Source organism: Podarcis filfolensis (genome assembly GCF_964270895.1).
Source record: "Podarcis filfolensis genome assembly, chromosome: 3".
NCBI classification, from domain to species: Eukaryota; Metazoa; Chordata; class Lepidosauria; order Squamata; family Lacertidae; genus Podarcis; species Podarcis filfolensis.
Window position 1 is genome coordinate 116666046 of NC_139606.1, and position 15288 is coordinate 116681333.

At 45.5% G+C, this 15288-nt stretch overlaps 1 protein-coding gene across 4 annotated transcripts in view; it reads right to left on the reverse strand.

Moving 5' to 3' along the window:
* Positions 1-5347: 5347 nt before the first annotated feature.
* Positions 5348-15288, reverse strand: part of LOC310758531 (uncharacterized protein) — a 56701-nt gene continuing 46760 nt past the window's right edge. For all 4 annotated transcript variants that reach the window (XM_083605107.1, XM_083605106.1, XM_083605109.1 and 1 more), the window contains 2 exons: positions 9126-9299; positions 5348-7616 (listed from right to left, as the gene is read on the reverse strand). In XM_083605107.1, the coding sequence (XP_083461233.1) occupies positions 5605-7616; positions 9126-9299 (2186 nt within the window). In that variant the 3' untranslated portion in view covers positions 5348-5604. The remainder of the gene's footprint in view (positions 7617-9125; positions 9300-15288) is intronic.

A 15288-nucleotide genomic window follows, 5' to 3' on the forward strand; every position in this document is an offset into this window, starting at 1 on the left:
CTGAGCAGTCGGAGCAGACGGTCATGATTTCTTTGTTCTGACCAACGCAAAATAAACTGTAAATATGCTGTCCTGCTTGTGCAACTTTTGCTGTGTGAATTCTGCTGTTAAGAGTGTGCACTAAGCCAGAGGCTTAGTGTCGCTAAATTGCTGATACTGCGTGACTACAGGAGGTCGATGGATCGTCCGGCACCGAGCTTGGGGCCTCAGATGGATATTATCTCCCTGGCAGTATCCCAACAACAGGTTTCGGGCCCAGATTCACGGCACTTGCAGGAGAGTAAGACTGCGACAGACTGCTGAGGTATGTGTGGGAAAAGCGAAAGCAGAGGCTTTTCTGTTGCCGCGGCAGCGTCTTTGATGTCCGGCTGGCCTAATTGGCCTGGGAGCCGAGCCAAGCAGGCTTCGTGATTTATGGGTGCCAAGATAAGGAGTCTCTGAAGTGAAGAAGACTCACGGCTGGCGTTAAGAGGTGGAATGGAGTTTTTCCAAGCCTCTGAAGCTGCTGAGTGCCCAAAATTAAATCGGGACAATTATGAGACCTGGGCAAAATGGTGTGAGAGTTTATTACGTCAGTTTGGAGTGTGGCATACTGTATGTGAAGCCCCTCCAGTTCCTCTGACAGGGAGATGGGAGGCTCAGAATTCGAGAGCCATAGACGTAATAGTCCTGTCCGTCTCTCTGGAGGAAATTGCTACGCTAGCTGGCAACACGACTGCACGTCAGATGTGGAATGCTTTGAAGATAGCCCATCTGCCAGTCATCCCAGCCCAGAGTTTGACTGCATCGGAGGTCCTGGCTGTTTCCCAGAATGCGAGTGAATGCAGAGATGCCGAGGGCACCGGTTGCAAGCTGCAGGGGGAGCTGACTGTGATGTCATCCCAGGCAGCATTCCAGCCTCCAGGGGGAGCCAAGGAGTCGGCAGCTGAGAGCTCTGTTTCCCATGGGAGCCAAGGTCAACTTTGCAGAGGCCGGAAGGCCAGAAGTAAACAAAGGAAAAAGCCTGCAGATGGCCCGTAGTAGAAGGGGGGTGAAAGGCCCACGCCAGTGGAAAACAAGGTTTTGTTTGCTGGCACAGCTTCACCAAAGGCTAAAGGCAAGTCTGATGGCCAGGAGCAGGGGGGCAAGCTGCAAAAGCCCACGCCAGTGGAAAACAAGGTTTTGTTTGCTGGCACTGCTTCACCAAAGGCAAAAGCCAAAGGCAGGTTTATTGTGGATTCAGGATGCACGCTCCATATCGCCAAAGACCGCCATCTGTTCATCTCCTTCACACCTCAAGATGGAGAGATCCACCTGGCTGATGGAAGGACTTTGCAAGCTGCAGGAGTTGGGACTGTGAAACTTGCAAGTCTACATACTACCATCAGAGATGTACTTTTTGTTCCAGGAGCTGCGGACAATTTGCTCAGTGTCCCACAGCTGAATAGGCGTGGTTTTGAAATTACATTCAAGAGGACTGTCTGTGTCATCAGAAAAGGCAAAGAGGACTTTTTGCATGCAAAGCTGTTGGATGGTTTTGTTCTGTCTAACTTATGAGGACAATGCTGTTATATCTAATGCTGATTCTTGTTGTGTTGCACAAACTAACAAGGTTCTTCATGCAGGATGCATTCACGATGCACATAGAAGATTTTGTCACCTCTCTTGGCAAGCGCTAGCCAAGATGCCTGAGTTGGTTGAAGGTTTGGACATCAAACCTTGTAAATTTCACATGAAATGTGTATCTTGTGCAGAGAACAAGGTGAAGGTTGCTCCAAAAGGCAAGGAGTCTAGCAGGCAGGCTTCCAAACCCTACCAGCTAGTTCACGCAGACCTGGTTGGGCCTCTAGCGCCCTCTTTGGGAGGAGCAAGGTACTTCATGGTTCTAATTGATTCTTTTTCCAGGTACATTCATGTGTTTATGCTCGAGCAGAAATCGCAAGCATTTCCTAGGTTCAAGGCATTCTGTGCTTGGTTGGAGAATGCTCATGGTAAACGTATTGGCTGTCTGTTTACTGATCGGGGCGGGGAGTTCACTTCTCAGCAGTTTGAAGCTTTCCTGACTGAGAAGGGAATCCAGCATGACTTGTCAACGCCTAGATCGCCATGGATGAATGGGCTTGCGGAGAGAGCAAATCAAACGTTGCTGCAAGGAATAAAAACTTTGTTGCATGATGCCAACCTCCCTGAGAAGTTTTGGGGGGAGGCTCTCTCGAATTTTGTTTACACTTTTAATCGCAGACTGTCATCACCTATTGGCTGCACTCCCTATGAGAAAATGTTTGGTAAGAAACCTAACACCAAGCACTTGAGAATCTTTGGTTCTGACATGTGGGTACACACCCCACAAAGCAACAAGCTTGGGAAGCGTGGGGCACATGGTTTGTTCATGGGGTACGAAAAAGGTGCATACAGAGTATGGATGACTAACTCAAAATCCATAAAGTTCACAAGGAGTGTTGAGTACAATCCTAAGTGGGGGGGAAATGTGGGAATTTTCCAGAGTTACCCAGAGGAGGATGAAGGTGATGTGAAGAAAGCAGATCATGCTGAGAAAGCTGAGGAAACTGAGGATGATGATGATGATGATGATGATCAGAGTTCGGATTCCAGTTCAGTGGGCGGCGCTGCTGCTGCTGTCAGTGACAGTGATGACACAGCAGACTACAAGAGCGCAAAGGCCTCAGTCAGACCATCTGATGCGTCTGACAATGAACTGGAAGAACCACTGTTCACCATTGGTCACTTTTCTCCTAAGAAGGAGGAGATGAGTCCAGAAGACGTGCGTCTATTTCGCAGGTCTGAAAGGGCGACCAAAGGCAAACCTCCAAAGAGATTTGCTGATGAGTTTGCTAAGACGGCAACTGCTGTTCTTAGTAGCTCAGAGAAGGTGTGGGAACCTTCAAGCTTCAAAGAGGTCCAGGAGTTAACCTCTAAAGATGCTGAGCCTTGGCTTAATGCCATGAAGGCTGAAGTTGATTCCTTGAACAGGAACCAGACTTGGGAGCTGGTACCGGTAGTCCCAGGGATGAGACTGGTTGGCAGCAAATGGGTCTTCAAGGCCAAGACAGACCAGAATGGCAAGGTTGTCAGACACAAAGCCAGATTGGTTGCCAGAGGTTTTTCACAGGTACCAGGGCAGGATTACCACGAGACCTACTCACCCACGGTCAAATATGAGAGCATTCGGCTAATGCTCAAGATCGCTGCGGAGGAGAAACTGCATGTTTCCCATCATGACATAAATACAGCTTTTTTGTACGGGATTTTGGGGGAGGAGCTGTACATGCTTCCACCTGACGGGATGCAGATACAGAAGGGAATGGTCTGTAAACTGCGGAAATCCTTATATGGTCTCAAGCAGAGTGCCAGGTGTTGGAACACAAAACTCACTGAAACGTTGCTTTCTCTAGGTTTTCACCAGGGCAAAGCTGATCCGTGTGTGTTTGTCAAGGAGGAGGGGCAAAACAAACTGTATTGTTTATGTTTTGTTGATGATCTTCTGATGTTTTGGAAGAATCAGGCTTTCTACCAAAGCACCCTAGCTCAGCTGAAGGAGCACTTTGACATGAAGGATCTTGGTGAGGTATCCAACTATATTTCTCTGCAGGTGGAGAGGGACCAAGCAGGTAATTTTCTGGTACACCAAACACAGAAAATTGCTGATGTATTAACCAGGTTGAATTTGGTTAATGCAAACCCAGCAGACACACCGATGGTGACAGGTTACCAGGTAGACAGTACTGCTGAAGCGTTTTCTGACACAACGCTGTACAGATGCATTCTAGGCAAGTTGAATTTCATTGCTAGATGTTCAAGACCTGACATTGCTGTAAGCACTAACCTGCTTAGCAGACATGCTAACAATCCTACTGTTCAGGATTGGAAAGCTCTGAAGCGCATAGCCCGGTATTTGAAAGGGACTATGCACTACAGGCTGAGGTTCACCAGTCAGAAGACTGGAGGTCTTGAAATCTTTGCAGATGCAAGTTTTGGAAGTGACACCACGGATGGTACAAGCACTTCTGGAGTATGCTACATGTACAACCACTGCCTGTTTGACTGGTTGTGCAAAAAGCAGACGACAGTTAGCCTAAGTTCCTGTGAAGCAGAACTCAATGCTCTGTCATTTTCACTCATGGATTGTGAATGGTTGATGCAACTGTTTAAGGACATTGGGGTTTCTGTGAAATGTCCTATACAAGTGTATCAAGACAATAGATCTTGTTTGGCTTTGCTGAACTCGGAGAGTTGCAAGCAAAGGACCAAGTACTTGCAGATTAAGCTACATCGTGCAAGAGAGTGTATTCAGAAAGGACTCATTCAGGTGTCCTACATGCCAGGAAATAAAATTCCTGCTGATCTGTTGTCTAAGGTTGTTAACAGAGAACAACTGAAGGTTTACGCACAAAGGTTGCAATTGGGTTGAACCACAGGTACTACAGGTTACACGGAAAGGGGGAGGATGTTAGGATATTTCCGTTCCACCTTAAAAGGGAGCAGGATGTTTGTATAACAGCCTGCGTAAGTTCCTGTCTCACAGGATGTTTATGCTATATGTTCCTTTCGTTTTCTGTCTGTTTTGCCTGAGCAGTCGGAGCAGACGGTCATGATTTCTTTGTTCTGACCAACGCAAAATAAACTGTAAATATGCTGTCCTGCTTGTGCAACTTTTGCTGTGTGAATTCTGCTGTTAAGAGTGTGCACTAAGCCAGAGGCTTAGTGTCGCTAAATTGCTGATACTGCGTGACTACGGGAGGTCGATGGATCGTCCGGCACCGAGCTTGGGGCCTCAGATGGATATTATCTCCCTGGCAGTATCCCAACATATTGCACTGCCTGAGTTGATTAAGATTTGAAAGCTGGGCTGGGGGGGGGGGAAATGAAGGGAAAGTGTCATCTTGGTGAAGAGGATAAGAAGAGTTTGGATTTGATATCCCGCTTTATCACAACCCGAAGGAGTCTCAAAGCGGCTAACATTCTCCTTTCCCTTCCTCCCCCACAACAGACACTCTGTGAGGTGAGTGGGGCTGAGAGACTTCAAAGCAGTGTGACTAGCCCAAGGTCACCCAGCAGCTGCATGTGGAGGAGCAGAGACATGAACCCGGTTCTCCACATTACGAATCTATCGCTCTTAAGCACTAGACCACTGTATATGCCTGTGGAACACCCTCCCAGTAGATGTCAAAGGAAAAAACAACTACCAGACTTTAAGAAGACATCTGAAGGCAGCCTTGTTTAGGGAAGCTTTTAATATTTGATGGATTACTGTATTTTAATATTTTGTTGGAAGCTGCCCAGAGTGACTGGGGAAACCCAGCCAGGTGGGAAGGGTATCAATAAATGATCATCACCATCTATTATTTAGTATTTTTTATATTTTATATTAAGATTCCTTTATTTTGAATTTAGGAGGACACACATAGGAAGAGGACAGTTGGAGGTCCGAGGGACGTGCAAGGAACGCAGGGAAGGATCTCTCTGGGTGGGATACGGGGAGAAGAGGGGGTCACGCAGGGGAGAAGTGGGGGAGCCTGCCTTTCTATGTGCTGACGAATGATATGATATATATCATACAAATGTCATAAACAGTATTTTTAGTTTATATCCCCCCCTTTCTCTTTTCTATATAATTGTATTTTGTAAGGGTTGTTTAATATTTTTTCTTTTATTTCTCTTTTTTGGTTTCCCCACTGTATGAATTCTTTGATGGCAAGTGAGATGGGAGCTCCTTCTGAAGCTCTTTCCACATTCCAAGCACTGATAGGGTTTCTCCCCTGTATGAATTCTGCGATGGGAAGTGAAATGAGAGCTATTAGTGAACCTCTTTCCACATTCCAAGCAGTGATAGGGTTTCTCCCCTGTATGAGTTTTTTGATGCAAAGTGAGCTGCGTCCGCGCCCGGAAGTTCTTTCCACATTCGAAGCACTGATAGGGTTTCTCTCCTGTATGTATTCTTTGATGGGAAGTGAGACTGTGGCTCTGACTGAAGCTCTTCCCACACTGCAAGCACTGATAGGGTTTCTCTCCTGTATGAATTCTTTGATGGGAAGTGAGTTCACCACTCAGACGAAAGCTCTTTCCACATTCCAAGCAGTGATAGGGTTTCTCTCCTGTATGAATTCTGCGATGGGAAGTGAGTTCAGCACTCAGACGAAAGCTCTTTCCACATTCCAAGCAGTGATAGGGTTTCTCCCCTGTATGAGTTTTTTGATGCAAAGTGAGCTGCGTCCGCTCCCGGAAGTACTTTCCACATTCGAAGCACTGATAGGGTTTCTCTCCTGTATGTATTCTTTGATGGGAAGTGAGACTTTGCCTCTGACTGAAGCTCTTCCCACACTGCAAGCACTGATAGTGTTTCTCTCCTGTATGGATTCTTCGATGGGAAGTGAGATTTGCACTTTGACTAAAGCTCTTTCCACATTCCAAGCACTGATAGGGTTTCTCCCCTGTATGAATTCTTCTATGCAAAGCAAGACCACCTTTCTGACGAAAGCTCTTCCCACATTCCAAGCACTGATAGGGTTTCTCCCCGGTATGAATTCTTTGATGGGAAGTGAGATGTGTGCTTTGATTAAAGCTCTTCCTACATTCTAAGCACTGATAGGGTTTCTCCCCTGTATGAATTCTGCGATGGGAAGTGAGATGGGAGTTCTTAGTGTACCTCTTTCCACATTCCAAGCAGTGATAGGGTTTCTCCCCGGTATGAATTCTTTGATGCAAAGTGAGCTGCGCCCGCGCCCGGAAGTTCTTTCCACATTCGAAGCACTGATAGGGTTTCTCTCCTGTATGTATTCTTTGATGGGAAGTGAGACTGTGGCTCTGACTGAAGCTCTTCCCACACTGCAAGCACTGATAGGGTTTCTCTCCTGTATGAGTTCTTTGATGGGAAGTGAGTTCACAACTCAGACGAAAGCTCTTTCCACATTCCAAGCAGTGATAGGGTTTCTCTCCTGTATGAATTCTGTGATGGGAAGTGAGTTCACCACTCAGACGAAAGCTCTTTCCACATTCCAAGCAGTGATAGGGTTTCTCCCCTGTATGAGTTCTTTGATGCAAAGTGAGCTGCGTCCGCTCCCGGAAGTACTTTCCACATTCGAAGCACTGATAGGGTTTCTCTCCTGTATGTATTCTTTGATGGGAAGTGAGACTTTGCCTCTGACTGAAGTTCTTCCCACACTGCAAGCACTGATAGGGTTTCTCTCCTGTATGTATTCTTTGATGGGAAGTGAGATGTGCACTTTGACTAAAGCTCTTTCCACATTCCAAGCACTGATAGGGTTTCTCCCCTGTATGAATTCTTCTATGCAAAGCAAGATCACCTTTCTGACAAAAGCTCTTCCCACATTCCAAGCACTGATAGGGTTTCTCCCCGGTAAGAATTCTTTGATGGGAAGTGAGATGTGCGCTTTGATTAAAGCTCTTCCTACATTCTAAGCACTGATAGGGTTTCTCCTTACTCTGTGCTCTTTCATGTGAAGTAAGGCCATCCCTCTGAACGAAGCTCTTTCTTTGACAGGAGGTGGACTGGGAGCTCTGACGGATGTTCTCTCCACACTCTGAATATTTATATGACTTCTCCACTATGTGGATTCTGTTGTGCTCCCCCTTGTTCTTCCCTTCCAATTCATCACCATCTGCAATGAAGAGAGAAGCGAATTAGAGCCTCAAGAAGAAATGGAGCTCCAGATCATTGAACAAAGTTAATGAATGCTTGTGATAGAGGAAGAACTAAAAATAGTTAGATGTGGGGCCTTTCTATAGTTTTCACTGCCTTTGTTGGCTGGTATTTACTGACATATTGCTTGGCTTTATCTGGAATGGATCTTGTTCTGGCTCAATCCTGGAATCCACTCCATCTCCAAAGTCAGTCATCTCTTTGGTCAATCAAATGCAAACAGAAGCAAAAACAACAAGCCTGACAGAATTTACATCAACTTCCCAAGAAACTCTGAAGCCGGCATTTAAGAAGGCCTGGGTGGTTCAGAGAATCCTGGTCACTGTTTTAAAAGGTATGACTAGACGAAGAACATTCACAGAGGACAAAACAAAAAAAAAAATTTTCTTTCCAGTAGCACCTTAAAGACCAACTAAGTTAGTTCTTGGTATGAGCTTTCGTGTGCATGCACACTTCGTCAGATACACTGAAACAGAAGTTGCCAGATCCTTCTATATAGTGAGAAGGTGGGGAGGGGTATTACTCAGAAGGGTGGTGGGAATGGGTGGTTGGCAGATAGCTGAGATGAGCCTGTTGACGGCTCTTAACGACTGCAATAGGTCTTACAGGAAAAAGCACAGAGGAAACAGTTGATATCCCTCCATTCTGGGTTCACGGTGGGGGATGTTAGAATCCCAGATGCTCTTGGTCTCCAGCCAAAGAGTTGAAGTTCATTACATACAGGTATGTATGGAACATCGACACCTTGTCTGTGAAACAAACAGCAACATCTTCACCTGAACACTCCCCGTCAGCTGTTGCCTCAATCTGGTTGGTCTAAATTTAAATTTATACGTAAATCGCTTTCTTCTCTTTGAACCCCCCTCCCATGTCCATGAGGAGACCAACTCTGCATTGTTTCATTAGCAACAGAAGAGGAAAAGTGACTATAACTCAGTTCAAACCAATTCATGAACCCAGAACTAATACACCGACCACTAATGATGAACCATATGCTATAGATATTCCAGCAAAATTATTCCGCTATTTTGATATGCAAATGGCATGCGAAGACTTAGTCTACGTATTTGTATCATTTATTAGTCCTATGTTCCTTGTTTTTAAAAGCAAATAAAAAGTTATTCCAAAAGGAAAAAGACAACACACAGAGGCCCCATCTGCATTCAAACTGCAAAGCGGGATCAGTGAGTTGTCTGACATTGGCAGGGCATTCAGATCACAGAACTGGTTTTAGACCTTTTGAGCGGTGGTGGCCGGGGAGCTGTGACCTATTCCTAGCTCAAATTGCCTGCAGATGACCAAGGAGCAGGCAGGCATGCAGGCAGGCAGATGGGGGAGCCCGAAAAGGTGCTCCCCTTCTCCATCTCCATTCGCCTGCCTGCCTTCCCCCACCCCCTAGCTGAGCAAGCCCCTATACCTCTCTGGCTCCATCCATCCAGGTCCCCATCTCCACTCTCTTGGAACTCACCAGATTTCTCGGAGGTCCCTGGGAGGGAACGCTCAGAAGTTGTGGGGAGCGATGCAGGAGACAACCTGACCAGGTCAACCGTCCATCTTCCCCCTTCCATCCTCACTAGGTTTGCAGGATCTGTGTCTTTCATCCTTCCTGAGGAGTCAAGGAGCCAAAAGAAGCTGCAGGGTCCTGGGAGAGAGGAAGAAGGAAAGGAAGCCTCAGAGGCCCTGCAGGGATTCTCCTGCCCTAGATATTATCCTGCCCTTGGAGAAGCACAAATGGGGCGGCCCCTTCCGAACAAAAGCCCCGTTTCTATACCTCTCCAGTGGTTCCAATAAATCAGGTAGGCTACTTGCATGGCAATTGAAGAAAAAGAAAAAAAGAGAGAGTAATAGAGAAATGAAAAATAACTGAAGATCCTAAAGAAATATGCAAAGAAAAATTAAATTACTATAGGAAATTTTACCATGCAGAAGAAGAAGACCAAGAGGAAATGGAATGATACATAGCACAAAATAGACTCCCGACAATAGCAGATTGGAAAATAGAACAACTAAATGTACCAACAGCGATGATGGAGGTGCAGCAATCAATCTCAAAAGCAAAGATAGGAAAGTCCCCAGGTACGGATGGATTATCGACGGCATTTTACAAGAAGTTAGAAGATATACTATCAGAACCAATGAAACAGTACTGAACGGAATTTTAAAAGAAGGAAGAATACCAAAATCATGGGAAGAAGCATTTATCACACTGATACCCAAACAAAGAGCAGTTCCGACACTAATCAAAAATTATAGACCTATATCATTGTTCAATAATGATTATAAAATATTTGCCAACATCCTAGCCAAGAGATTAAAAAAAAAGTATTGAATGAAATAATACACAGAGATCAGGCTGGCTTCTTACCAGGCAGACACATGCACAATAAAATGAGAAACATAATTGATATTTTAGAATATTTAAAAGCAAGATCAGATAAAAAAGCCATTTTGAAGCTAATAGGCACGGAAAAGGTCTTTGACATCTCTTGGAGCTCCATGAAAAAAACTACAGAAAAAACAGGACTTGGAGAAAATATTATTAGTGGTGTTGAGGCAATATATTGAAATCAGAGAGCCAAATTGATACTAAATAGTGAAATAAGAAAAGAATTTAAAATAAGTAAGGGGACCAGGCAAGGCTGCCGCCTTTCGCCTCTACTTTTTATTACGGTACTAGAATTCTTAGCAATGACAACAAGGAGTGACCAAGGCATAAAAGGTCTAAGAATGGGGAAGACGTAGCACAAGATGAAGGCCTTTGCAGACAATTTAATTCTAACTACTGAAAATCTGGAGGAAAGCATACCAAAAATAATAAGGAAAATCCTTGAATTTGGAAGTGGCAGGATTGAAATTAAATAAAAATAAGACTAGTATGCTAGCAAAAAATATGTCAAGACAGGAAAAAGAAGGACTAAAGAAAATATCAGGATTGGAAATAGTAAATAAAACCAAGTATTTGGGAATCTGGCTGACAAATGAAAACACCAACCTATTTAAAGACAATTATATTAAAACATGGAAAGAAATCAATTTTTAATCATATAATAAGAAAATTGATATATAGAGTATGGGAAAAACATAAAAGTGGTGTTAGAACTCAAAACTCCCTGGTGGATTTCACCTCAGGAAGCAATAACTGGGGGAAAGAAAAATATGGAATTGAATTGGGCCACTTTCACTGCCTTGTTGTGACGAAGGGGCTTGAATAACTCAGAGACGCTATGAGCTAAGCTGTGCAGGGCCACCCAAGACGGACAGGTCATAGTGGAGAGTTTTGACTAAACGTGATCCACCTGGAACAGGAACCGGCAAGCCACTCCAGTATCCCTGCCAAGAAAACTCCATGGACAAAGACAACAGGCATATAAAAGTTATGGCGCTGGAAGATGAGCCCCTCAGGTCGGAAGGCGTCCAACATGCTACTGAAGAAGAGCGGAGGACAAGTACAAGTAATAATAATAATAATAATAATAATTTTTATTTATACCCCGCCCTCCCCAGCCAAGGCCGGGCTCAGGGCGGCTTACAAGCAATAATAAAAAACAAGTTGAATGATTACAACTTAAAAACAAAATTAAAATACAACATTAAAATATTGAAACATTAAAATATTAAAATGTAGCCTCATCGCAGGAGAAGAAGGAAAAGAAAAAAGAAAGAGAGGGAGGGAATCAAATTGGCTCCAAGCCAAAGGCCAGGCGGAACAACTCTGTCTTACAGGCCCTGCGGAAAGAAATCAGATCCCGCAGGGCCCTGGTCTCATGAGGCAGAGCATTCCACCAGGCCGGAGCCAGTGTTGAAAAGGCCCTGGCTCTGGTTGAAGCTAATCTAACTTCCTTAGGGCCCAGGACCTCTAGTGTGTTGCTATTTATAGACCTTGAGGCTCTCCGAGGGGCATACCGGGAGAGGCGGTCCCATAGGTACGAGGGTCCTAGGCCGTGAAGGGCTTTAAAGGTCAAAAGCAGCACCTTAAATCTGACCCTGTACTCCACCGGGAGCCAGTGCAGCTTGAAAAGCACAGGGTGAATATGCTCCCATGTCATAGACCCCGTGAGGAGCCTCACTGCAGCATTCCACACCCGCTGGAGTTTCTGGGACAGCTTCAAAGGCAGCCCCGCGTAGAGCGAATTGTCGGATTTCAAGCCAGCAGAGCCAGTCCCAGCTCTTAGGAATTTGGCCACCCTCCAGGTGCCCGGCTTGAATCCTTGTTGACCTCCCCTGCCAGCGTCTGCCGGCAAGATCAAGGGAGGTCTCTTTGGCGATCCTTTTCAAACGTGAAAAGAACACACCACTCCTCCCCCTCCCATCTCCAGGGGGGGGGGAATGAGACAGACAGAAATATATTTACATGTCTTTATTCCTGTCTTTCACCAGTACAGAGAAAACACGTCTGTACCCTCTGATACCCAGCTGCAGAGAGAGAATAACTCCTCCCATGTACTTCCAGTACAGGGTCATGTGCCACTCTGAGCTAACATCCGGTGCTCAGTACATTGTCTCTTGTTCCCACGGTACATTCCAATAACATCAGTTTCCTGTTTACCATTCCAGCCATCTGGAGCTAGCTTCTGCATTGCTCCTTTTTCGTAACATCCTCCCCCAAAAGAATCAATGCGTGTTGCAGCAAGCAAAGCGTGATCCAGAGAAGAAAATAAACAGTTGTTATACACATAACACTCCCCTGTTGTTTCAGTTCCACCCTTGGAACTCCCCGCCACTGGTTTCCCCAGTGTACCTCTCTGGTTGTCTGGTTTCCAAGGAATGAGTGCATCTGCATTACCTTGGCTAGCAACTCTCTGTTGTGTCTTTGTCTCTGACTTAGACACAGCTCCAACCTGTCCTCGGTTGTTTACAACAGCAACACATGCAACAGCTAAGTTAGCAAACTATTTTGAGTACCTATTGGGTGGTTGACCCTTTGTAACTCTCTCAGACCTACGTATGAGGTGCTGATCCTCTCTGCTCACTGGTCCAGTCTCAGGACTCTTTGGAGAACCAGTTCCAATGGTAAACAGTGGTTCATCCTTCAGTTGTGAAGGCCTATCCATTGTGTGAGACTTCCTCTCAATGACTGTGACAACTGAGCTCTCCAAGCTATCAGTGTCATCACTTTCAGTACAGCTGTAATCAGTAAAATCATCATCATCTGAATCGTCCTCAGTGGGAAATGTGTGTACTATCACTCTCTCCTGTTCAGGAGCACTCTCTAGAAATTTTGTGAGAATCACCTGACCAGATTCAGACAAAATTACTCTGTAGAGACCCTTTTCATACCCCACAAAAATGCCTCTGGCATTCTTTACTTCACCTGGAGCTTCTGTCCTCACATGAGACCCAAAAACCTTGAAATGGGCAACAGAAGGTTTTCTGTGGAACAGTTTCTCAAAAGGAGAACTTCCCAACTCTTTTGAAACCTTTCTCATCTTCGTATAACAGAACGACATTAGAGACTCGGCCCAGTACTCATGTGGCAGATGTGAACATAGCAACTGCGCTTCCATCCCCTTCTGCAATTCTCTGTTCACCCGTACACAGACACCCCTGTTCCACGCTTCCGCTGAAACAGCAATCTTGTGTCTTATTCCCTTCTTCTGCAGGAACCTCTGGAAATCCTGTAAAAGAAAAATCTGCTTCTCGTCTGTGAATAGACAATCAATGTTAGCATCATGCATACTCTTAACTTTGTCACAAAACTCCTGAAACCTCTCCAAGGCTTCCTGTGGCTTTCTCAACACATAAATCCAGACATAGTTAGAGAAATGATCCACACACACAAGATAATATCTTGCATTGCCTCTAGATGGTTCTAGAGGACCAATCACATCAGCATACACCCGCTGAAATGCTCTGTTGACTCCGGTCTTCTTCTTGCTCACACCTGCAAGAGAAACTAGGTTAGACACAGATGAATTACATTCCATGTAATCACTTTGTGCAAAAGTCAACAAATATAGTCCATCCTTCTCTCTGGCCGAAAGAAATAACTCTCCATCTTTGTAAATCTCGCAGCTCTCAGCATCGTAGGACAATCTCAGTCCTTTCTTTGCAATCTGCGAAACACTCAGCAGATTGAACTTCAATTCAGGAACCAAGTAAACATTGTTTATTGTCAAGTTCAGACTCTTAAGATAGACAGTCCCCACGCCGGCCGCTTCCACCTCCTGACCGTTGGCCTGTTTCACAGCGAAGCTTTGCTTCTTAAACGTTGAAAAGAGTCCTCTGTGTGGGGACATATGAAAAGTACATCCAGTGTCAATTACAAACGAGTTCCCAACATCTGGCGTGGTTCCTTTCGCCATCAAAGCCTTTCCAGGTTTCACCGAAGTCTTGGTGTGACCTTTGCCTGACGCCTCAGGCTTTGCTGAGCGGCCCTTCGCTCCTTTTGGCTGACGTGGCTTCTTGCAGTTCCGCTGAAGATGCCCAGCCTGTCCACAATTGTAACATCGGACAGCGTTCAAAGCTAGAGCTTTCTCTCCAGTAGCTTCATCTGCGGGGGAATTAGAACTCCGTTCCTCCCTCCCCCTGTCCTTTTCTTCCAGTGCAGCAAGTCTGTCATGTTCATTCAACACGACGGCAGACACCCTTTCCGCGGTCAAATCTTGAGCCGGGAGGGAACCAAGCTGACTGGCAACCGTTTTGTAAGTCCAATTTAGGCTGTTGATCATCATGAAGCAAAACACTTCCTCCTGCAGACGGAAATTGCGTTCCACCATCTGCTGGTGCAGATATTTCATCTCCGTCAGGTGCGCTTGAACATCTCCATCAGGCGCAAGCCTCAGATTGGTCAGCTTCTCAAAATACAGCAACGCTGAAGAACCAGCATCCCTCTGATGTGTTCTTCGCAGCATTTCCCAAATTTCCCGTGCATATTCCAAACCCTGAATATGCACCAATTGGTCATCTGACACACACAGAATTATAGCCGTTCTGGCTTTCTGATTCTGTGACTCCCAACCTCGGGTTGGTGCTGCTGGGATGGGGTTCTCAATCACGTCAAAGACCCTCTGATTCTGCAGCAGGGCCTTCATCTTTATAGACCAAGATGAATAATTGTCATTAGTCAGGGGAGGGGGATAGGGCAACCCTCCCCCCTTCTTGGAATCCATGCTGAACTCAAGTCTGTACTTTCTCTTTCAAGCCTGCTTTCACTTTCAGGCCAGTAAACTCCAAAAGTCTTTAAGCTTGTTTACTGCTTTCACTGGCAGGCAAACCTTTGGGCTTATTTTCAAAACCCTTGCACAGCTGCGCAGAATCAAAACACTTCCCAGGCTCTTTTGAGCCATTCAGTAACTTTACAAGTGCTGGCGGACGTTGCCTAGCAACCTGCTCAAGACGGGAATCCTTATCTCACCACAGGAATTCCTGGTATGCAAGCCTTTTTTCAGAGCTTGCTTTTCAAACGCAGCTTTTGTGAACCAGAAAATAAGTCTTTCTGCGTTCATTCTCTCTAGCACGAAATGCAGCATACCTTTTTGGGGCTCCGTTGCCTTGAAACACACTCCTCTCGGTGTCCAGCTGTCTGTTCTGTTCAGCTTCTGGCTGCAGGCAGATGCATTTCTTTATCTCCTTAGGTGCAGAGGATGGCAACGATTCATCGACCTCTCACCTCTCATGCAGATTCTCATAGA